The 23,251-nt window shown below is 46.7% G+C and overlaps 1 protein-coding gene across 1 annotated transcript; it reads right to left on the bottom strand.

The window, feature by feature from the left end:
- Nucleotides 1–18,666: 18,666 nt before the first annotated feature.
- LOC133885951 (protein NRT1/ PTR FAMILY 3.1-like) lies at nt 18,667–21,099 on the bottom strand. The gene is made up of 3 exons (XM_062325728.1): nt 20,794–21,099; nt 19,876–20,701; nt 18,667–19,664 (listed from the first exon to the last, which is right to left on the bottom strand). Exons 1-3 carry the CDS (start codon nt 20,879–20,881, stop codon nt 18,758–18,760), a joined length of 1,821 nt encoding a protein of 606 aa, XP_062181712.1. The 5' UTR covers nt 20,882–21,099; the 3' UTR covers nt 18,667–18,757.
- Between the last annotated feature and the right edge of the window lie 2,152 nt (nt 21,100–23,251).

Raw genomic sequence — 23,251 nt, 5'->3', positions numbered from 1 at the left:
CGATGATGTCCTAAGAGGTGGTGAATTAGGATACTTCAAAACCTAAACCAATTGGCTTCAAAACTTCACAAAATAAATATATCTCAATTTCTATCTAAAATGTCCTCTAGATTTATCTAGTGTGTCTACTCCACCACTCATGATGATTGGAACCTACTCTAGCAAGATAAATTACAAGTATGTAAATATAGAAACGTAAATAAGGTAGAGAGATAAACTCGGCACAAGGAATTTTTATCCCATTGTATCGATGGCATGAATGTCACCCCTAGTCCATGTTGGAGCTCCACCAAGGATATGCTCCCGGTCGCCAAGTCTCTTTCGGTCATGGCTCTTGAGCTATCAAGTCACCAAGACAAGGTCTCAAGCACAACGAGCCACCAAGCCACCAAGGAAAGATCTCACCACTAGCCACTCTTTCGATCACTTGTTGTCATGATCACTTCGGAGCTTAATCCACCAAGACAAAAGTCTCTGCATCCCCGTACATGTGTCTTGCCACCGCTCCACACCAAGTCAGATGGTCAAAAAGCTTGAGCCATCAAGGCCCAAGATGTCGGTGAGTCACCAATATTCCAAGGCGCCGACGTACCACTCGGTACAAGATAGAATCACTCCTTGATCCCTTCTTCAAGCTGCAGCACCTAGCTACAACTCACTCTAGGCCTATAAGCACTAAACACTCTCTAATCTTGTGCTTAATCGCCTTGGATGATCACTTTAATCGCTTTGGTGGCTTGGATGTCTTCTCAAGTGTATATGAGCTTCCTCTTGACTCCAGCAGCATGGAACACCTTCAAATTATTGAGTGGAGGGGTATTTATAGCCTCAAACCCGCCAACTAGCTATTTTCCTAATGGCTCAGAAAAGTTGTTAACACCGGATGATCTGGTGAGGACATTAGTACTAACACCAGATCATCCGATGAGTACAACCTCATAAACTAGTTGTTGGACTTCTACTCAAAGCCTCTGTGAACACCGTACACTCCAGTGTGCCTTCAAATCCATCACTGAACCTTCCGTGAGTTATCTTAAGCCATTCGAGCCTTTGCAACCTCTCTGTGTAAAATGCTTTGGTGCATTCATCTGGTGTTCATTCCATTCACACCGAATCATCCGTGAGTTAAACCTTCTCTTTGTTTCCTTAGAAATGCTCTGGTGCAACTATCTCTATAATCACCGAACTATCCAGTCAGTTGATCTTCATTCTTCAGCACTTGCAGTCGCCTCTGCAAGAAATGCTCTGGTGCTATACTCCAGTGTGCACAAACCAGGCACCGAACCATCCAGTGAGGTCCTCAGCCTTCTCCCTCTTTGTCAAAAATACTCCGATGACTTTAACACATAGAGCACCAAACCTTCCTGTGAAGTCATCAGCCTTCACTTTGCCTCTGGACACAATGCTCCGGTGAGTGCAAACTCCTCTGCACCGGACCTTCTGGTGGGGCAAATCTTCCTAAGTTTTCAATTCAATCAAACTTTGTTCCGGTTACGGTGGCTTCTTGATGTATTGCCTCTATAAGATCTACTAACATATATTATTGACAAAAATGTTAGTCTCAATGACTATGTTGTCATTAATCATCAAAATCACAATTCTGGCCTAATAGGGTCATTTTCACTACAAGGTGCCGAGGAGGAGGAGCTCCATGTCTGGGCCATAAGCATGGCCGCCTCCACCACCGGCGACCTCCACCCTGGGTTCGGTGCCAACGAGGGCAACAACGAGAGCAAGGGCATGCTTGATATGTTCGGCTAGATGCACCAGGCCGTCGCTACCGATGTCCTCGAGTGCATGAACTGTAGCCACCCCGTCATTGCCAGCCGCTTTGCACCCCACCTCGAGAAGTGCATGGGCAAGGTAATCCACCATCGTTGTCGTTCCCTTTAGATCTATGTTACCTCATACTCAGTCTTTTAGTTTCTAGCATTACTCCTAATTAGCGACTAGGCATCGAAGTGAAATAGAAGGTCCGAGTTCAATTGTTTTGTGAAATTTAATGGACTGCTAACCTATGATTTGTGCTGATCGGAGTGGTGGTGATATGTTAGATTCTTTGGTTCCCTAATAATGTATATGGAGTTAGTAAATAACCTGTGTGAGTACTATTGTCATGCTTCCAGCGGAGCCTTTATTTTTTGAAATGAACAATGCAATTTGTTCGTTTGTTTTGTGTTCAAGCAGCTCTAACTTACAAATAAATTACAATGATCTTTACTTCACTGCAAGAGCTGATGGTGCCACTTTCACACTTCAATTAAAATGGAGTTGTACCCTTGTCTCTTGCTATATATTGTAGATAGTTAATGATGGCATGTCAAAAAATAATAATATTTACATTTTTCCAAATTTGTTATTTAACTTAATTTTTGTGCCTAAAATATGTTACACTATGCTGTGTTAACTCTTTTCAAAGAATTGCATTGTGCAAATGTTGAGAGTAGTTGTTTGTTGACAATTAGGGCACCAAAACCCTTTATTTATAGTTCTAAGGATTGCAGTATGCCTTGATATGGAGTTTGCCTAGACATCAAAATGGACTCTTATTCTAATAGCGACTCACCGACATGAACCATCATTTTTTATTAGGGAGATTGGTTGGTGACCAGGGGTTCTGGCATTCCCATTAGCGAAAATATGATAATCCCACACTCATGTAACTAGCACTAGACAGTTATCACAAGACCTTCTGAAACCTTTCTTTCTCTTGTTTATTTTTATTAATTTACTATAATGGGAGATATTGTAACTAACTCAGTATAAATGTAAATTTGGCCGTTTAAGTTACTGAAGTACCTCAAGGCATGTGAACCTTGGGTTCAAAGCATTACCCCCAAAAGAAACACGCAAAAGAATGCAGAAGATTACGGATCCTTTCTGGAAAGTGCATTATTCCATGATTTTTTGACGACCTAGCTGCAGGCATATATGGACCGATTGTTATCATGTGAAGTTAGTATAAGTGACATGATAAAATTATGATAGGACATGATAGAATTATTTCTGTATTTAGCACTCAGCTTTCTAAATTGCAGTGATGGTTTGGAAACATACATATTGTGATTTATTTGATTGATTATATTGTATTATTTGATTGGTTATACAAATTGCCTTAAGTATACTCAGGAACTTATTTTCCTCTGCCATGCTCACTTGGATATAGCTATTGGAGAGGGGTAAAGGACATCAAGGTGGTTGCTCAACCAAGGAGCTAGACTCTGTACAAAGGGAGGGGTCATCAGTGCCAGCTCATGACAAAAGCCGGCACTGGTAATCTCCATATCAATGCCAGTTTGTGGGGACAAACCAGCACCAGTAGTCTGAGTATCAGTACCGGTTCTTTGTTATGGACCGGCACTGATACTCATTATGTGAACCGGCACTAATAGTCTATGAGTTCAAAAATCACCACTGATGGTGTTTTTGAGACGGCCCTGATGACAATTTCTATTGTAGTGAACACACTAATGAACAAAGGTGCGAATGTGAGATTTTGTACCTTTCCAGGCAAATAGCCGCTTCATAAGTGATATGTAGCATAGAACCATGAATGACCACCCAATGCATTGTTGTATACTGCTTCAATGATGTGTTGTTGAATATCTGATTCGACTCCAATCTAGACCCGTCCCTTATAACGAAGGACCCCGGCAGTTAACTGAAACTCAGGGTGAGAACCACCAAGAGCGGCCAAAGTAGTCAAAATATTAGTGGCGTATGGATCGTATTGATAGCTCGTTTGGATGGCCTCTAACCAAGTTGGACAGCATACAGTAGTAGCCTGTAGTTCTGGGGAAGAATCATGAGGTTTGCGAGAGGGCATCGGCCACTTTGTTAAAAGTGTCTTGCTTGTACGGAATACTGAAATTCAGTCCCAGCAGCTGCGTGAAGGCTTTGTGTTGGATCGGAGTATGCAGTCTTTGCTCCGATAAATGAATTAGACTCTTGTGGCCAATGCGAATTGTGAATTCTGCGTGCTGCAGGTACGAACGCCAACGATCAATAGCCATCAACAGAGCGAGACATTCTTTTTTGTAGACTGACAAGCTCTGGTTCTTCAGACAGAGAGCCTTGCTCAAGAACGAAATAGGATGATACTCCTGCATAAGCACAACACCAATGCCTTTCTCGCTTTCATCCATTTCAATGACAAAACACTTGTTGAAATTCGGCAACGTGAGCACTGGAGCATGAGTGAGATGATGCTTCAATTCCTGGAATGCCACTTATTCTACTATAGTCCATGCAAAAATGGAATTCTTGTTCAGTAAATCCATGAGAGGCTTACTAATGGATCCATAATAGCAAACAAACTTCCGATAGTAGTTGGCCAATCCCAGAAAGCTATGGAGCTCTTTGACATTCTGTGGTTGTGGCCAATTCCGGACCTCGGCAATCTTGTCCCCCGGCAAAACCCCTTTTGCAAATATGATATGCCCCAAATATGATATCTATTGGGTGGTGAAAACGCATTTAGATAATTTAAATTCCAAACCATTTTGCCTAAGTAACACTAAGATAGCCATAACATCCTTCTCATGTTTCTCCACTGTCGGATTGTATAACAAGATATCGTCAATAAAGACTAAGACATAGACCCGTTAGAGTGGTGCCAAAATGTCGTTCATAGCTAACTGAAAGGTTGCCGGCACATTACATCAGCCAAATAGCATAACTCGGAACTCATAATGGCCCTGATGTGTCCAAGATGTTGTTTTAAACTCATCTTATTCAATCAACCGGAATTGGTGATATCCAGCACGTAAGTCCAGCTGTGTGAACCACTGAGCATTTGTCAGTTCATCCAAGAGTTCGTCAATAATCGGAAGTGGGTATTTGTTTTTGACTGTGATAGCATATAGATGTCTGAAATCGACGCAAAAATGCCATGATCCGTCTTTCTTCTTAACCAGCAGAACCGGAGAAGAGAATGGCCTGGAACTGGGTTTGATCAAGCCTTCTTTGAGCATGTCAGTGACCTGCTGCTAAAATCCCATCTTTTGTGCTGAAGTATTGCGATATGGGTGAACACTAACTGGTTTAGTTCCTAGCGGTAAAGGAATATTGTGATCCCAAGGTCAATGAGGAGGTAGCTACGTCAGCTCATCAAACACATCTGAAAATGTATTGACAATAGTCTGAAACTGGGTTGGCAAAACTGTTGTCAAAGAGGAATCAGGTGTGGTCTCACTGAGATGAAGAAGCGCCTAAACAGCATTATGTTCCACCCATTTGGTCAAATTGAAACCAGAAACATCCGAACAAGTCAGTAATTTTGGTTGAACACCTTGGAGAGAAATCATAGAGCCCTTGTACTGAAATGATAAAGATTTGTGCTTTTACTCAGTGACCATCAGGTCATGTAGTTCAAACCATTCCATGCCCAAAACTGCATCATAACCCCCAAGCTTCAGAATCTGGTAGTGAATGCGAATCCTTGAATCCACCAATCACATTCAGATAACTCATTGGTGTACATCAAAATCCCACCATCAGCTATACTCACTGCACTGGGTGAAATATCAGTATGTCGATGTTGTAACTGAGCAGCCAGAATCTCATTAATGAAATTCTGAGAGCTATCGGAATCAACTAGAATCGATATTTCCTTGTTTTCAATCATGCCCCAAAGTCGGACAGTTCTAGGTCCCTCAGCCCCTTGCACTGCCAATTTGGATATAGTCATCAGAGCACCTTCTTCTTGATCAATATTGGGGAAGAGAAGATATCTTTCACGAACAAAGTGAGGCGAGAGTCTCTTCTAGAGAGGAAACTCAAGTTTGGGGAAGAAGTGGAGAGAGGGAGAACCAAAGACGTGTTGATAGTAAAAAGATCGGTCTCCCCAATCTAGTGACGAAGGGTCTGTATTTATAGTGCCATTTAGGATGTAAATATATTTGTATACCCTTACAGAGATAGTGATACAAGCTATCACTACACCTCAAGGACCTAGGGCCGATCGAACCGCACCGTCTGGGCCTATGTAGAATAATTTTACCCTGCTCAAAAGACATTATCTAGTATGGAAAATACAGTAGTGCAAGTGGTCCTAGGGACGTGGTACCCAGCTGGTCGTTAATTGTGGTGCCGCACTGTCCCGGGTGCCAGCGTGGCCTCCACTTACATTGGGAGGTCAGGGTGGTCACCACTTGCACCGGTATTAACTACTGGTCACTTCATGTCACACCAATTGCCTTTTGTGTTCTCCTTTCGCTGATATTCTCTTCAGAGGCCAGCTTCATCCCCTGTCGTGAGAGGTGATGGTCTGAGGGGTTCACGGCCTCTAGAAGCCTTAGCTTCTGCAGGGAGTCCAAAGCCCAAGAGCTCCGGAGAAGCTCTTGATGGCATCCCCTTAGTATCATCTATGGGCTAGGATATTTTTCCCAGCAGTACCCCCTCATATGTTGGCCCCAAGGTGTGGAGGGGTGAGCAGATGTAGAATGAACTAGCTTCAGCCTAGCCTCCTTTAGTCAAAATATCCTAATATAACTTCTATCCATTGAAGAGCCTCTTGGTGAAGGACGTAAGCGATGGTGATAAAGCTAGATGGAGATGGCATAACTCGGAGGAAACTGCGTGGTCCAAAGCCCAATGATGAGAGTCAGAGATATCGACTTGGTTTATCTAAAGCTCAGCGGGGATGATGTAGTTCAGAGCCTGGCGAGGGTCGCCTAAGGTCAAGCCGATGTCGGAGCCAAGGGCCATGGGGGTTTGCTTCGATCTACATGCACCAGAGCCTATGCTGAGATTGGAAACGTAGTAGACATTGGAGTCAAAGGCTATCAAGGTTCGAACGGAGATAATGCACTCTGGAGCCCATGCTGAGGCTAGAGGCGTAGAGATATTGGTGCCGAATGCCATCAATGTTCGAACAGAGGCAATGCGCTCTAGAGCCCATGCTGAGGCTGAAGGCGTAGAGGCATTGGAGCTGAAGGCTGTTGAGGTTCGAACGGAGGCAATGCACTCTAGAGCTCATGCTAAGGCCAGAGGCGTAGAGGCATTAGAGCCGAAGGCCATTTGAAGCCCAGTGGTGGTCAAAGAAAGCTCTTCAGCTTCTCTGATGGCGAGCCTTTTTGCCATTTGAACAGTCATAATGGAGATCGTATGTAGAGGCAAGATATTCTCCCCATTTTTTGGCACAAGTAATTAATAGTGCGTGGTAACATCAATGCATATGACGAGGTAATGCACCAATTCTCCTAGGGTCTTATGCAGGTTGCCCTTGCATGCTCCAAAGGGATTTAAATAATAAATGCGATGGAATGTGTATGCAAAAAACTAGGCGTTGTCGCAGGGAGTTGCCGCATGTGCGCTAATTTGATCAGGATGTGGCCGTAGCCCCTCAGAATAATAATTGGGAAGGCTACGGGATGTCACCCATGGCGGTTCTGTTTCCTTCCCTAGGCGTACGCAAATGATTGGCCTAGCTATAAAAGCTGGGGTCTACCTAGTTGATCCTTCATTGCTGTGTAGGGGAGCGATTCTTCTTTGGCTCGATCATGGCATCCTCATCATTGGAGATGTTGATGATATCGATTGGCTTGACTGGGGTGGGGTCACCTCTAGTGCCGGCACTAGTTCTACTCGTCGTGGTGCCTCTAGGGGCGAGTGGTCCCATAGGCATGCTTGCAAGGTTCGAGCTTGCAATCATCATGCTTCCATCCTTGCAGAGAGAGCGACCCCCGCCACTCCATCTCGATCTCCAGTCTGATTGGTCGCTCTAGTTGAGATTATCGATATCTCTGATGATGGAGAGGAAGCCGACTGGGATCTTTTAGAGAAGGAGATCGACGGGGAAGAGAAGGCAAAAGTGAATAAAGAGGTAGCCCAGGCAGAGAAGAAGAAGGCCTTGGAGGAGGGAGAGAAGGCCGTGGAGGAGTCCACTTCGTCCACATCCTCGTCCTCTGATAGCGTTGGGCTAGCTACTGCATCAGCCTCCGCAGTAGTTGGCCACAGATTCATCGCATACATTGCTTCATGCATCGCTGTTAGGGCTTATAGTTTTCTTCCCCATCCTTTGTCAGTGCTTTTGGTCCCAAGTAATCTATTAGGAACTCGGGAAGGCATGTAAGAATTTTTTTATATGAAATTTATTACTATAACTAAGTCCTTGGGTCCTCTTAGTATTTTTTTTCTTTGGTCGAAGTGTATGGCGATCCTTTGGGCATGCAGCCAGACATGTTTTTTTGTGTGCACCTAAGCTCCAATGCCTCACCTTCCCCGGCCCCTTTGCACGTTGCGGTTGTTAGCAGCCAGAGAATGCGATTGTATGTATTTTTTTTAGTTTTTTAGGGGCAACTAGAGTGATGAAGTCTTACACAGGTTTAGACCTCAACACAACCGAGGTAGGTGTCATCGACGTGCAGAGGGTTTGGACACCGATGCCTTCGGCGAGGGATATTGACCTCGTCGTTCCAGGTGGAGGAGGTGTAGCCGATAGTGGGGCTATGAGACGAGTTATTTGACGGAGGTGAGGTAGTTTCGGAACCTAGTGGTCGTGGATGCAGGCAAAGCTGACGATTAAGGCTGAGGAAGGCAGTTTGCAGCCCCCTTAGTCCTGGCCGCCACTAGGTTCCAGCATGATACAAACATTCTTCTATTCGATGCCGGTACAAATTGCTCTCCAAATTTGTTCCAGATTTTTTATTCAAAGCAATCTATTCGAGCCCGGCGGTAGTTGGAGGAGGTGAAATCGATGGCTAGACCAAGGGAGGCAGTCTGTGACCCACTTGGCCCTTAGCCCGGTGGAAGTTTCGTCAGAGTTGAAGCCAATGGTGAGGCTGAGGCAACCTCTTTGGTACTTGGTCAGCGCCTTCGAGTTACCAGAGGGTTTTGTGCCTCTATGACATCAATGTTATGCCTTCAACTTGTCGAAGGATTTTTCGTACCTCTATGGCATTAGGGCTTACGCCTTGGACATGCCAGAGGGTATCTTTGTACATCTACAACATCGGGGATTATGCTTATAACTTGTCGGAGGGTTTTCAGTACCTCTACGACATCAGGGCTTTCACCTACGACTTGTCAGAGGGTTTTCACTACCTCTATAGTATCGGGGCTTTCGCCTACAACCTGTCAAAGGGTTTTAAGTAACTCTACGACATTAGGGCTTATGCCTACGACCTGTTAGAGAGTTTTTAGTAACTCTACGTCATCAGGGCTTATGCTTACAACCTCTTAGAGGGTTTTTAGTACCACTAAGGTATCAGGGTTTTCGCCTATGACATGTTAGAGAATTTTTAGCACCTATACGCCATTGGGGCTTACGCCTATGACCTATCAGAGGATTTGTAGTACCTCTACGGCATCGTGGCTTTCGCCTATGACCTGCCTGACGGTTTCTTTGTACCCCTACGATATCAGGGTTTTCACCTATGACCTGTCATATGGTTTTTAGTACCTCTATGGCATCGTTGCTTTCGCCTACGATCTGCTGGAGGGTTTCTTTGTACCTCTACAACATCAGTGCTTACTCCTACCACCTGTCAGAGGGTATCTAGTACCTCTATGGCATCGGGGATTTTTCCTATGACCTATCGGAGGGTTTCTTTGTACCTCTATGGCATCAGGGATTTCGCCTATGACCTGTCGGAGGATTTCTTTGTACCTCTACGGCATTGGGGCTTTCGCCTACAACCTGTCAAAGGGTTTCCAGTACCTCTACAAAATCGGGGCTTTCGCCTACGACCTACCGGAGGGTTTTTTGTACCTCTACAACATCGGGGCTTATGCCTACAACCTGTCGGAGAGTTTCCAGTACCTCTACGGCATCAGGGCTTTCGCCTATGACCTGCTGAAGGGTTTCTTTGTACCTCTACGATATCGGGGCTTTCTCCTATGACCTGTTGGAGGGTTTCTTTGTACATTTACGACATCGGGGCTTACGCATACGACCTGTCCAAGGGTTTCTAGGACCTCCACAGTATCGGGGCTTTCGCCAATGACCTGCCGGATGATTTCTTTGTACATCTATGATATCGGGGCTATCGCCTACGACCTGCTAGAGGGTTTTAAAGGTTTTTAAGGTATCTTCGATACTAAGATCATGCCATCTATGGGGAAGGTTTTTAAGATGTCCCCACCACCAAGGCTAAGCCATTGGTGGAGAGTTTTTTTTTAAGGTGTCTCCACTATGGCACCGGGGCTTTCGCCTACGACCTGCCGAAGGATTTTCAGTACCTCTACGGTATCGTGACTTTCGCCTACGACCTGTTGGTGGGTTTCTTTGTACCTCTACAGCATCGTGGCTTTCACCTACAACATATCAGAGGGTTGTCAACACCTCTACCACATCATGGCTTTCGCCTATGACCTGCTGGAGGGTTTCTTTGTACCTCTATGACATCGGGGCTTACGCCTACGACCTATCAAAGGGTTTCCAGTATCTCTACAACATCGAGACTTTCGCCTACGTTCTGCCAGAGTGTTTCTTTGTACCACTATGACATCAGGGCTTTCACCTACGATCTGTCAGATGGTTTTTAGTACCTCTACGGTATAGGGGCTTTCGCCTATGACCTGTCGGAGGGTTTCTTTGTACCTCTACGACATCGGGGCTTACGCATACGACCTGTCGGAGGGTTTCCAATACCTCTACCGGCATTGGGGCTTTTGCCTATGACTTGCCGGAGGGTTTTTTTACCTCTATGACATCAGAGTTTACGCCTACAACCTATCGGAGGGTTTCCAGTACCCCTACGACATCGGGGCTTTCGCCTACAACCTGCCATATGGTTTCTTTATACCTCTATGATATCGAGGCTTTCACCTACGACCTGTCGGAGGGTTTTCAAGGTTTTTAAGGTATCTCCACTACTGAGGTCATACCATCAGTGGGGGAGGTTTTTTAAATGTCCCCGCTACCAAGGCTAAGCTATCGATGGGGAGGTTTTTTAAGATGTCTCAGCTACAACATCTAGACCATTGGTGGGGAGGTTTTTAAGATATCTCCGTCACCGAGGCTAAGCCAACAATGGGGAGGTTTTTAAGATGTCCTTGCCACTGAGGCTATGCCATCGGTGAGAAGGTTTTTAAGATGTCCACACCACCAATGCTAGGCCATCGGTGGGGAGGATTTTAAGATGTCTCCACCACCGAGACTGAGCCATTGGTGGGGAGATTTTTAATCTCTATGTGTTATTTCAACGAAGGTATAACTTAAGTTTTGACTATATATATAACTTAGGTTTTACTGTTTATTGTTGAACAGAGATAAAACTTAAGTCTTACGATATTCTGTTGCTACCTAGCAGATATCTATCATAGAGACTTTCAATCAGATAAGCTAGCCACTTTTAGAGTACGCTAACTTTGTTGTATAAATACTAACTGGCTTGGTAAGCTATTGCCAGGTGGCCATAAGCGGGCGTACCTTTGCCAAAATGAGGCCTCCACAGTAATGTTGAAGGCTAGGAAGAGCTTTGAAGCTTAAAGGCGGCGAAAGGGTTGGCTTCTCCTGCCTAGCCTACCTGCTAAAGGGTCTAGGCTGCATGGGTCATCTGGAGCACTCGGAGCCATATTGTCGGAGCCCTGCACCTCTTCGCCACGGCCAATCCCATGAGTGTCAAACACGACAGGGGAGGGGCCCAAACCACTCTGGAGGCTCAGGCGAGGCCCCCTACATTGGAGGCTTGCCGGACTTTGTTTATGGCTAGGGCCTTTCGTGACTCATCCCTCATCACTGGGGTATTCCACCATTGGCGGTGGAGCCAAGGGCTGCATAGCATGCCGAGGGGCACTCGGTAAGGCCCGGCTGCCTAGTTGGTGACCCACTGCAGGCTTGCGACCCCTAGGTTTCCTGTGATCTGCTTTTTTCTCTTGTGGTAATCTTCTCGGAAAGCTATGAGGGTTCGATAGCCGTCTATATTGTGGCGACATCTGGGTCCATACAGGATGCACCAATACCCTTCTAGTGGTTCCGGAGCTTGTGGTCGGTGCCAACCATGTAGGTAGGATCTACACCCCCAGGGCCGATGGTCTCACCTGATCCTACTTCCGCGCGAGGAGGCCGTCGGGGTCGTCGAGCGACCAGGCTCTTAGAGGGAACTGGCTCGATGAAGGTGCTATGTGCATCGTCACAGGAGGTGTCTAGGGGCCAGGACCACGCATGAGTGCCCCTAGGCTCGAGCGCCTATGACCATTAGAGCGCAGCCTGTCTGGCTACAGCCTCGGCCATAACTCCCTGGGGTGCGTCAGCATCCTCGCTACGCCATTGTTGGAATGCCTCCGCGCCGGCTTGGGCCTCCGTGCCAACCCAAGCTATTATGTCGATGGTGGTCGGATGGACATCATTCCATCCAGCTGCAGAGCTGGTGGGTGCACACGATGTGCTCGGTCATGGCAGCCATGCATACATTTGCATGGGTTTGGCGATGGGAATGACTGATGGGGTTAGCACCTTGGTGGTCTTTGGTGGTGTCCTACCTCTCCTTGTGTAGGACCGAGAATGGCGATTAGAGGGGGGTGAATAGGTGCATCAACAATTTTTTTTTGAAATAGATGGTCTTCTCTTATTTTTTCATCCAACACACCTCATAACAAAGCGTAACACAAAACACAGAAACACAACGAAAACACAAAGCTCAACCCAAAATATTCGACTAGACCCAAAAGATTCGACTAGAACAGAACAGAAACTTAAAGAATTTAAAAACCAAACTTGAACATCCAATCAAAGGTGGGTCTCATGGTTGAAATTGAACTCTAGGTTCTATAGCAAACCAATCCATAACTTATCCCTACACAAAATTTGGAACTTGAGAAGAAATATTCAAAAATCAAAGATAAGGTCACCGGTTGAAGAAATTCTCTAAGTTAATGATCTAGAGGCAAGGGAGTTCAAGACCTATGAGTATACACTCGTATGTGATTTTTATTACTCTAGCAACAAGAAGAATAACTTCACAAGGTGCTAAAAATTCAGCCCAAATACCAAAACAAAAATCACGACAAAACACCGAAAACTTAGAAACTTGCAAGGGAACCAATAGAGAGAAATTAGAAGGAGGGAAATTCAAGCATATGCAAAAATATAGACTTCATTACTCAAAATGGTCAGCCCTATTTTAGATGGATTACTCGGAATGGTCAGCTCTATTTTAGATGAATTACAAAGATTTTTTACTCAAAATTCTCACTTAATACATGGCTAAACACTCATCCTTCCTCTCCTCTAAAACCCTAGCACTAGGTTCTCAAATGAGTGGCAAAATAGATTCAAGTGGCTAGTTCACCCTCTCTCATAGTTCTATTCCTCTATTTATAGTTTTAGGAAACTTGATCCTTAAGTTTTCTAGCTTTTTTTTTTTCAAAATATCCCTCTTGTATTACACTCCTACCTACCACTGAGGGTATTTTTGTCCATTTTCTTCTCTATTCATTGGATGGCTTTGGTGCCTTCACAACTTAGCTTCACCTCGACGCAAGCTTTATGATGGTGACACGTACTCCTCCAGTCCTCCCATTATTTTGAGGTCAAACCGTGAAACCCTAGCACGCTTCTCAAAGTGGAACTAGTCGCCACTTGCTTCCTCCTAAATCAAGCACTCGATGATGACACATGTCATCCGTCTTGCGATCTTGATCACTGGCAAGTCTCTCCGGCTTTTGATCTCTCGGGTCGCCTTGTCACTTACACCGATATCCCTTTTACTTGATTTTGTCAACACGCCGTCTTCATCCTCTATTTCATGTTTTGCTTGACCTCCATATGTACAGCAAGAATCACCCTTGACTCCGTCCAGCCCTCCTTGATCGTCTGGCACCAAGCACCCGCTTAGCTCCGATCACCCGCCATCGATCGCCAAGTTGCATCTGTCACATGCACAATGTAAAATAAGTAAACACATTTTTCCACACTCCAAAACATCTCAAGGTTAGTACAAAATCAAAAACTTCAACTCAGAACACATCCTGTAGAAAACGTGAACACCGGATGTTCTAGTGTGTTTTGCTCCTGAACAATGGACTATTCGGTGAGTGTAGCATTATCTGTTCGGGAAAATTTTGCTCTCTGCAAGAAAAGGTCCAGTGGAAACTTCTGGTGATCTCATATCCGTCACTGGATAATCCAGCGTGTACCAATCCACCGAACACCCCTCTGCCACCTCTATGCAACAAAAGGTCCGGCGCATACTTCGGTATTCACAATCTCAGCACCGGACCATCCGACATACATATTCAAACTTGGCACCAAAAATCTCCTCTTTGCAGAAAATACTTCAACGCTCTCTAAGTTCATCGCCGAACCATTCGGTGTTTGCTTCTATTTCCGCTTCAGCACTGAAAATACTCCGGTACTCACTTTACCGCAACACCGGACTATCCGATATGGTCAAAAACTCACACAATGGATGTTCCGATGAGACGTAATTTTCTAGACTCTGAAACAGCCCACTCCAATTCAAACTTTAGTTATCCATAAATAAGATCACACACAAATATGCTCATACCAATAAAAATCATTTCAAATCCAATATTATCAATGACTCATCGTATGCAAACAAAGGCACATTTTAATTTGATTTCTTACCTTGTACTTTTATGTTCAGTCCCCATGAACGACATGTTGTTGGAGAAGAGAAGATATCTTTTATGATAAAATACGGTGGGAGTCCTTTTTAAAAAGAAGACTCAAGTTTAAAGAAGAAGTAGAAAGAGGAAGAAACACGTATTCATTCGGCTCTGAAGCAACTCCAAGAGTTCTTTGGACACGTGCAACTGAACCTCAGACAAGCACTGATGTTGCAGACCCCATTTCTCGCCACATTTGAAACATGAACCGCGGGCTCTTCTGTAAGCATGCAGTGCTGTCAATCGATCATCGGGAGGTCGTCTGTCAGAATCCCGTGAAACTGTATAGACCACGCTTATCGACTACAGAAACTTCAACAGGAGACCGTCCATCTGTGCTCGTGAGAACAGAGCTGGGACCCGATTGACGACACGAGGTGCAGAGAATGAAACTAAGGCCCGATCCATCTGTGCTCGTGAGAACGAAGCAACACTCTCCTACAGGATCACTAAGGAACACACAGTATCCAAATCACGTGGGCGGTGAAGCAAAATTGCTGACCTGATATCATCGCGAAGACCATCAATGAACCGAGTGGTGAGGAACACCACGTCCAATGCCGGGTTGTGCTCCAATATCAAATGCATCAGCGGCTCGAAGGTTTCATGATATTCGGTCACCTAGTTAGTCTGACGAATCTCGAACAGCTGCTTGATATGATCCTCATATTGTTCCTGACCGAATCGGTCCACAAAACGAGTGCAAACTTCCTCCCACGATTGAGCTCTATGCTGCCCTTGCAACCACGTAGCAGCTGATCCCGAGAAATGATATGAGGCGAGATGAACCCATTGCTCATTGGGCAAGCCATACAACTCAATAATCCTCGCATCGAGTAAGCCAGAATTGAGGGTGTGTGCCATCAAAACAAGGAAAATCAAGTTTAATCGGAGGACCACTAGTCTAAAAGGATGAATCAGACGAGCAATTGATATGTGATGCGAAATGAGGAGCACTTAGCGTCGGAAGTGGGCTGCGTACCTGTGACCGGAGGTGGCATGCAGGTGGTGACACCCCCATGAACCGGCCTCTGGTGATCTGGATCCTCATGGTGGCTGATTGGCCCGGACAACCGTCCTTGGGTAGCGGACCCAACACTGATGATGGTAGCGCAGCCGTTGTTGCAGATATGCCCCCGAGGCCTGCGCGTCGTCGGAGTGGCCAACACCGGGTGATCCTCGATCATCTTCACTTGAGCACGCAGGGTATCCACTTCTTGATGGAGGTCTTGGACATGCGCTTCGAGCCCGGCTTCCACATTTCGAATGATTGTTGGATCGCCTCGAGACGCTCCTGCGTCAGCCAAGTACATGCCTTCTGCTCGGCGCGGTCCTCTTCATGCTACTGCCGATCTTCTTCCCAGTGCGTCAGGAACCGCTGGAACCGCGACAGTTGCGCCTCCATCGCATCAAACTGTTGCTGCTGCCGAGAAGAATACCGAGGCTTCAAATATAGATTAGGATCTGCATCCCTGGAGGACGCCAGGTTGCAGAAAAGTTTTCTCGTCAATTTGCTGAACCAGATCGCACTATAAAAAATTATTTTTAGAGACTGGTGATAACTCGTTTTCATAGATATTTAGTGTACCCGCTTGTGATTGAAGCATGTAGAAATGAACGATTTTTATATGCGCAAAAGAGACCGTATGTGAAAATCTAGGTTTTCACAAGCGGTTTATTAAGCGGATCGCTTGTGGAAAATTTATTTCTATATACGGTTCCTTAAGCGAATCGTCTGTGATAATCGGTCCCTGAATCGATATTTTTTTAACCGAAAAAAGTAATTTTTTTAATCTACCAGCACCCCCGCGGTCACAAGTCACACATTTTTTCGTGCGAACTCTCTTCACCATTCCACCACAGAACTACTACTGACCATATTAGCACATATAATTCTTTTGTTATTTTCTATCCAAAACTTCAAATGATTATTTGTGCATCTAAATGACTTCAAATGAAAAACTTTTCAACTATAAAATTGTAGATCTCGTTAAGGGCTATAATTTTCATATGAAGTTTATCCTCATCCGACTTCATATGTAAAAGTTATAATTTTTTAAAATAAGCTATCACTTATTTACACAGTCAATTCACTTAACTGCATGTAGAAATGACCATCAATTATTACAGGCAGTTCATATAAGGAACTGTATGTAGAAATGAGTGACAGTTTATCTTAAAAAATTTATAATTTTTTTATACAAAATCGGATGAGAACAAATTTTATATGAAAATTGTAGCGCTCGACGAGATCTATAACTTTTTAGTTGAAAAGTTTTTCATTTAAAATCATTTAGATGTCTAAATAATCGTTTAAAACTTAAAATGATTATTTGGACCTCTACATGACTTCAAATAAAAAAATGTCAACTACAAGTTTGTAGATCTTATCAAGGGCTACAATTTTCATATAGAGTTTTTCCTCATCTGACTTGATATGAAAAAATTATAAATTTTTTAATGGATGATCATTTCTAGAGACAGTTCACATAATGATTGATTATCACAGGCGATTCACATAAGGAACCTTTTGTGAAAATTTATTTTTACAGACGGTCCGTAACCGCAGGAGATCCTTGTCAACTGTTCAGGCGGTTTTTCAAATAAACCGTATGTGAAACAATATCTTAGGTGTCTAAAAAATAGTTTTTTATAGTGTCGACAATGGTGGTGGGAAGATGGCTCTGAACCCAGATGTTAGATCTAGAACTGGAAGAAGATAGAGATGAATCAAAGAAGAATGAGAGAGGGAGAGATCCGCAGGATCATCAGAGAGACGTCCTCATCCTTCTTACGAGTTCAACCATGTCTAAGCCAGAGCTCCTCGGTTGGCTTATAACAGCGTCAACCGGTACACTCACCCTCTCTGACAACGCGGGGGACCAATACAACCTTCACTTACAAGATGGTCCCAGCTGACAACAATCACTCCCTTCCCGCTCGCGATCTCTATCCAGTGCCATCTTTAGAGGTCATGACACCACGCTCCATCGGAACTGGATCTTCTAACTTTGCACCAACTATGTCACGATGTAGTCGGCCTCCAATCCGCCATTCCCGGTATCGAACGACTATGCTCAACGCTTGCTTCGACTCCTTTCTTTCTGCATTTCTATGTGGCCCAATTCGACCCAACAGCACAGACGCTGCTCTTGGATGGCTCGCGGACGCCGGAAGGAATGACAGCGTGGAAGGAGCAGCCTTGCCTATGAGAATCGACCAAACGACCTCAAGCGGCACGAATCGAAGCTTGGTGCCATCGAGGATGACCTCGGCGGATGCAATCATGCCATGCTCAAGCGGCTATTCAAGTTAAGCTCCCTCTCCCTCGTCCCTAGCCTCGTGCCAGGATAGCTCACCCCCGCAGACGATGCGCTCCTAGCGATCCAGTTCTTGGCACTCTCCGGGAACCTCCTCCCCGGTGACCTCCACTACGTCTTCTCCCCAGTGCTACGGGTTGTCGATCTCTGCAAGAAATCCTCCAACCGGATACCCCTGTCGCTCCTTCTACGGGCGTGCGATGCGGCGCCATGCTGTTGGACCGAATTGGGCTGCGTGGAAACACAACTACAAAGGATGGATGCAGCTGCATTGTTGGATGCCATGGACGGCGGATCCTCTGACTTTTCCCCAACTACATCACGGTGCAGTCGGCCTCCAAGCACCCCGCAACTTTACCAGCGTCGGAGCGGCGACACCTCCGCTGGCTACCCTCCTCCACCTCAACCCCCTCGCATCATTTTCCAACTCAACCCCCTTGCATCATTTTCCACCTCAACGGTCATGGATATGTGTCCCCCGCCTCTGCCACCACCCTGGCCAGCTTCGGCGGTGCCATTGCCACTAGATCCGCGGCACTCGATCGCCTCATCCCCTAACCATTGTGAGCTCGACACGCCCACAACCATCGCCTTCCACCAGGGCCGCCTCGCCGTCCCGCCCACAACCCGCCACCATCGCCGGTCGGCCGACCTCCTCCGGTCATCCATCTAAAGCAAGGTGCTCACCAAATCCCAAACCCAAACCCCAACCCGGCCCAAAACCTAATCTCGCCGGAGAAGACGACTGCGTTGCTGGTGAGCACGAATCTCCTCACAAATCTCGTGGCTACAAATTCAAATGATTTCACCCCCAAATTTCTTTCGAATGTTATTTAGCTGTTCCGTTATTAACAACATCCACCCTACACCATACCGCCGGTACCGGCGCCATTCTTCTTGAGAGGTGAGAGCTCACACTCCCTGCCATGATCGCCTTGTTCAGCCGCTATTTCCAGTGGCTTCATGTTGTAGAAATGGAAGCAGAGGAGGTAGTAACCAAGGTTGAGGACCATGAGGCAGGTGACGAGCCAGTAGTAGTTGTCGATCCTGCCCCGGTTGATGTTGTCCTGGAGCCACTCGCCGCGGCACCGCGTGGCGCGCTGCACCGCGGTGACGAGCACCGTGCCCATGTAGTGCCCGAGGGAGCTGGCGAGCCAGAAAAATGCGGCGGCGGTGCTGCGCATGCTCTCGGGGGCCTGGTCGTACAGGAACTCCATGTGCCCCACCGACGAGAAGGCGCCGGCGATGCCGTGGATTGCGAACTGCGGCACCAGCCAGAACACGCTGAGCGGGACGATGGCTTTCGGGTTGTCCAGGAGCCCGTGGTCGGCCGCGACGCCGCGGCGCTTGGTCTCTACGAGCGCGGCCGTGGCGACGCCGAGGATGGAGATGGCCAGCCCGATGGCCATGCGCTGCAAGTATGTGATCCCGGATGGCAGGCCCGTGACGCGGCGTACCAAGGGCACGAACAGGCGGTCGTAGAGCGCGAGGGTGACGAGCAACGCCGCGGTCGTGAAGATGGACATGGTTGCCGGCGGGATCTCGAAGTTCCGGGTGATGTGGCGGTCCATGGTGCGCGCCTGCATGATGGTGAAGGAACCGTTGTGCGAGTCGATTGTGGCGACCATGATGCCGGCCGACCAGATGGGCAGAATGCGGACGATGGACTTGAGCTCCTCCACGCGGTGCACCGTTGACAGGCGCCACAGGTCCGGCTTCCCGGAGCCGGAGATGTCCCCCGCCGTCACGATCGCCGCTCGGTCCAAGAACCTTAATTCAGCAAGGGACAGCTAGCAAATGTCAGAAATTAACTTCACACTCGTGCGTGCACAATTTGCTACATTAGTCGAAGAGTTTGTATGACATGCTAAATCATACAGTAGCTACCATCAGAAGTGGCCGACATGTCTAGTACCATTCATGTGCGCATACGCTAATGTAAAACACATCACGTGCAGGGCGCCAGAAAGATAAAACTTACGTGAGCTGGTTGGTGTGCAGGAGCCTGCCGTTGGTGGAGATGAGCGCGTCGAGCTCCTTATTCTGGTACAGCATGCCGGGGTCCTTGGGCACGGCGGCGTTGCGCTTCTTGAACGCGGAAGCGGCGACCTGCGCGAGCCGCGTGAAGGGGCTGCCTCCGGGCTTGAGCCGGACGTACAGAGGGTACCCGACTACGAACACTACGATGGAGACGAACATAGCGATTGCCGGGATCCCGAACCCCCACCCCCACCCCACGTTGTCCTGGATGTACACCACCACCGTCAGCGCCAGCAGGGCAGCGATTCCCATCGTGAAGAAGTAAAGGTTGAAGTACCGCCTCTTCTGCTCCGCTACCGCCGCCACCTCCGCGGCCTCAGCACCTCCCTGCTTCTGCTGCTTCTCCAGCTCCTGATCGAACTGGTCGGTGCCAAACGCCACGACGCACGGCCGGAGCCCGCCGGATCCAAGGGACGTGCACAACAGGGAGAGGTACAGCACGGCGAGCTGCCACCCGGAGGCGCGCCGGCACGTGGGGGTGCCGGGAGTGGAGCACGGCGGCGGGCGGAGTGACGGGAGGAGCGCGGACACGACGAGGCCGAGCATGCCGAGCTGGTAGAACACGGAGCCGGCGATGATGGTCCAGAAGCGGCCCGCGAAGGAGTCCGCTGCCAGCGCGCCGAGGATGGGCGTGAGACTGGACGTGCCGCTGAAGTTGGTGAGCGTGTTGGACGCCTCCACCAGCGGCAGGTTCAGCTGCTGCGTCAGGTACGTGATCATGTTGGCGCCGAAGCCGGCCGTGGCAAATCGGTCGCAAACGTCGTTCGCTGCAACGAACAAGTCATTAGACCATGAACTGATATTGTTTCCCTAACTCGTTCAGAATCCTCAGATCGATGGCCAATGTCGCCCTACTCACCGAGTATGAATGGCATTGTCTTGAAGCCTCCCAGCTTCCTCTTCTTTTGTGCTCCATCTCCATCCCTATCCACTGCCGCAGTTGCCATGGCTGCAGGTGCAGGGAGCTCACTCCTTGGCTCCTTGCTATGCCATGGCCAGTGAATGAGGTGTGTGGTGCTCAAGCAGAGCAAGCCATGCTACTGTGGGCTGTGGCCTTCACATGCCTCTGCATGTGATGTGAGGATGGAGCCACATATTCATAGACACGCCGAGCCCGCAGGAGACCAATATCATAAGATTGTAGCAATGCCCTGCCAAACAAGATCTTAGTAGCTGAAAGTAAATTTTATATAATTCTATTTAGAAGACATATGTGAGATCCTATATATACATCTATTTTTTTAATTTAACAGCTGAACTAAGTAGGAGAAATGAAGAATGGATATATATCGTCATAATAAAGAGAGTTTTTTAAAACCGAATCCTATAAAATTTATTTCTCTGCAAACTAGTTCAGACTTTAGACAACAATTGAGTTTTCTAGCATACAGTAGTATCACTTGCTAGCTAGTTCAGATTTCAGACCACATTTGAGTTTTCTAGCATATAGTAGTATCACTTTACCCAAACGCATTAACTTTTGGGTTACACCTTTACTTTTAACCTCAGAGGAGTATAGACGAGTGCTATTCATACGTAACCGACACATGGGTACCCCTAGCACTAACGACCACACGCGTGTATGTAGTGCTGTGAGCACTAACGAGCACACACATGTATTCGTGCAGCACCCTTAAGGGGAAATTTTTTGCCGGTACCCATGACTTTGGAAGCATGCTGCACGGTCCATGTCGTCCATTCATCTGCCACACCGGCCGGACACCCGTCAGTGCCAGCCGGTTCCCTCTCTGGGCCTGGCTGAGCTGACACCATCCGAAAGTGCCTTCCGTTCCGCCGCAGCAGTAAAGGCCGGAGGAGGTACGGAAACCGGCGCCGAACCGAAACGCACCCATCAACCGCACCGGAAAATCTTAGCAAATCGTACCTTGGCGGATGGGGTCGCACGGCCGCTAGTTCCAATCTGGTGGCGCCGAGCTGCTGGTTTTGTTCAGCTAGGCTGTGCGAGCCGGACGCACAATAGCTCACGCCTGTGGTACCATCTCTATGCACGGGCGTAGTGCCATGCATACTTGCAGCGTTAACAGTACCTTATACAGTATTGTTACGGTTCAATTGCAGATGATGGGTCGGCAAGCGGGATAGAAACATCAATTATTAGTTCTTAACCTCTAATGCAGTAGTAACTTTTTTTTTTTTTGACAAAAAGGCCAAAAGGGGCGTCTCCTGCTTCTATCAAAAGCGTAACGTAGAATCGAAAGTGGCCATCTCTGAGATGGTGAATAAATATTTTGATAATTTTTTTACAAAATTAATAATATTCTCCTATTCGATCATCCAATACATCTTAAAAAAGAATCACAACAAACGCAACATAAATACGTATCGAAAAAAATATCCCTACTCAGAAAGTTCGGAGACTCCGCAGATGGGACCGGAGAGTCCAGAGATTGAACCAGAGTTTCACGACTTAACTTTGCCTCGATGCAAGCTTCGAGATAGTGCCACGTACTACTTTAGTCCTCCTACAGTTTTGAGGCTAAACCGCGAAACCCTCTGAACGTTTCTCAAAGTGTGACACATCGTTTGCTTACACATTAAGCAAGCGCTCTAATGTCGACGCGTGTACTCCATCTTGCGATCCTAACCACCGATAAGTCTCTTCCGTTTCTGATCCCTCGGACTGCCTTATCACTTACACCAACATCGCTTTCACTTGACTTTGTTAACACGCCATCTTCATCTATCTTTCAAACTTTGCTTAACCTCCACATGTACTGCTAAGATCACCATTGACTCTGTCTGAACTTCTTGATCGTCTGGCACCAAACACCCTACTTGGCCCGATCACCCGCCGTCGACCGCCAAGTTGCATCTATCACCTACACAAAATGTAGACTCTCCAAGAAAATGTCCGCACAATACAGGCAATCTGAAACTCAGCAAACCAAATCGGCAACCTTGTCAATCACTCATCACATATATACCAAGGCACATTTCAACTTAGTTTCTTAATCCCCTCTTGATGAGTGTATTGACAACACATCAAAACACAAAGATTTAGGTTTAAAGAGATGAAGCATATCCAAGTGACCAAAACCCGAAAAAGAATAAAAATATGTCACTTAGCATAAGAAAGATTGCAAAAGGACGAAAAGAAACAAGAACAAGCCAAAACCTAAAAAAAAGAGAAAAAACTCAAAAACAAATGCTTCCCTTGATGAATGCATATTTTTTATTTTTCTTTGAGGTTTGTTGCAAATTTTCTCTTTTCTCCCCTTTGAAGCATATTTATGTATATTCTCATCTTTGAGCATATGATCTCTCCATTTGGCAATGCAAATATCAAGGATATAAGA

Source organism: Phragmites australis, chromosome 11, assembly GCF_958298935.1.
Source record: "Phragmites australis chromosome 11, lpPhrAust1.1, whole genome shotgun sequence".
Classification (NCBI taxonomy): Eukaryota; Viridiplantae; Streptophyta; class Magnoliopsida; order Poales; family Poaceae; genus Phragmites; species Phragmites australis.
The sequence above is the reverse complement of the archived record's forward strand: the minus strand, read 5'-3'. Positions and strand labels throughout refer to the sequence as shown.

What these genes read in the sequence shown, in the direction of transcription:
- LOC133885951 (XM_062325728.1), bottom strand. Translation starts at nt 20,881, where the DNA reads ATGGCAACTGCGGCAGTGGATAGGGATGGAGATGGAGCACAAAAGAAG. An exon ending in GACAATGCCATTCATACTCG is followed by an intron (nt 20,702 to 20,793) that starts GTGAGTAGGGCG and finishes TGTTCGTTGCAG; the next exon opens with CGAACGACGTTTGCGACCGA. An exon ending in CTGCACACCAACCAGCTCAC is followed by an intron (nt 19,665 to 19,875) that starts GTAAGTTTTATC and finishes TGCTGAATTAAG; the next exon opens with GTTCTTGGACCGAGCGGCGA.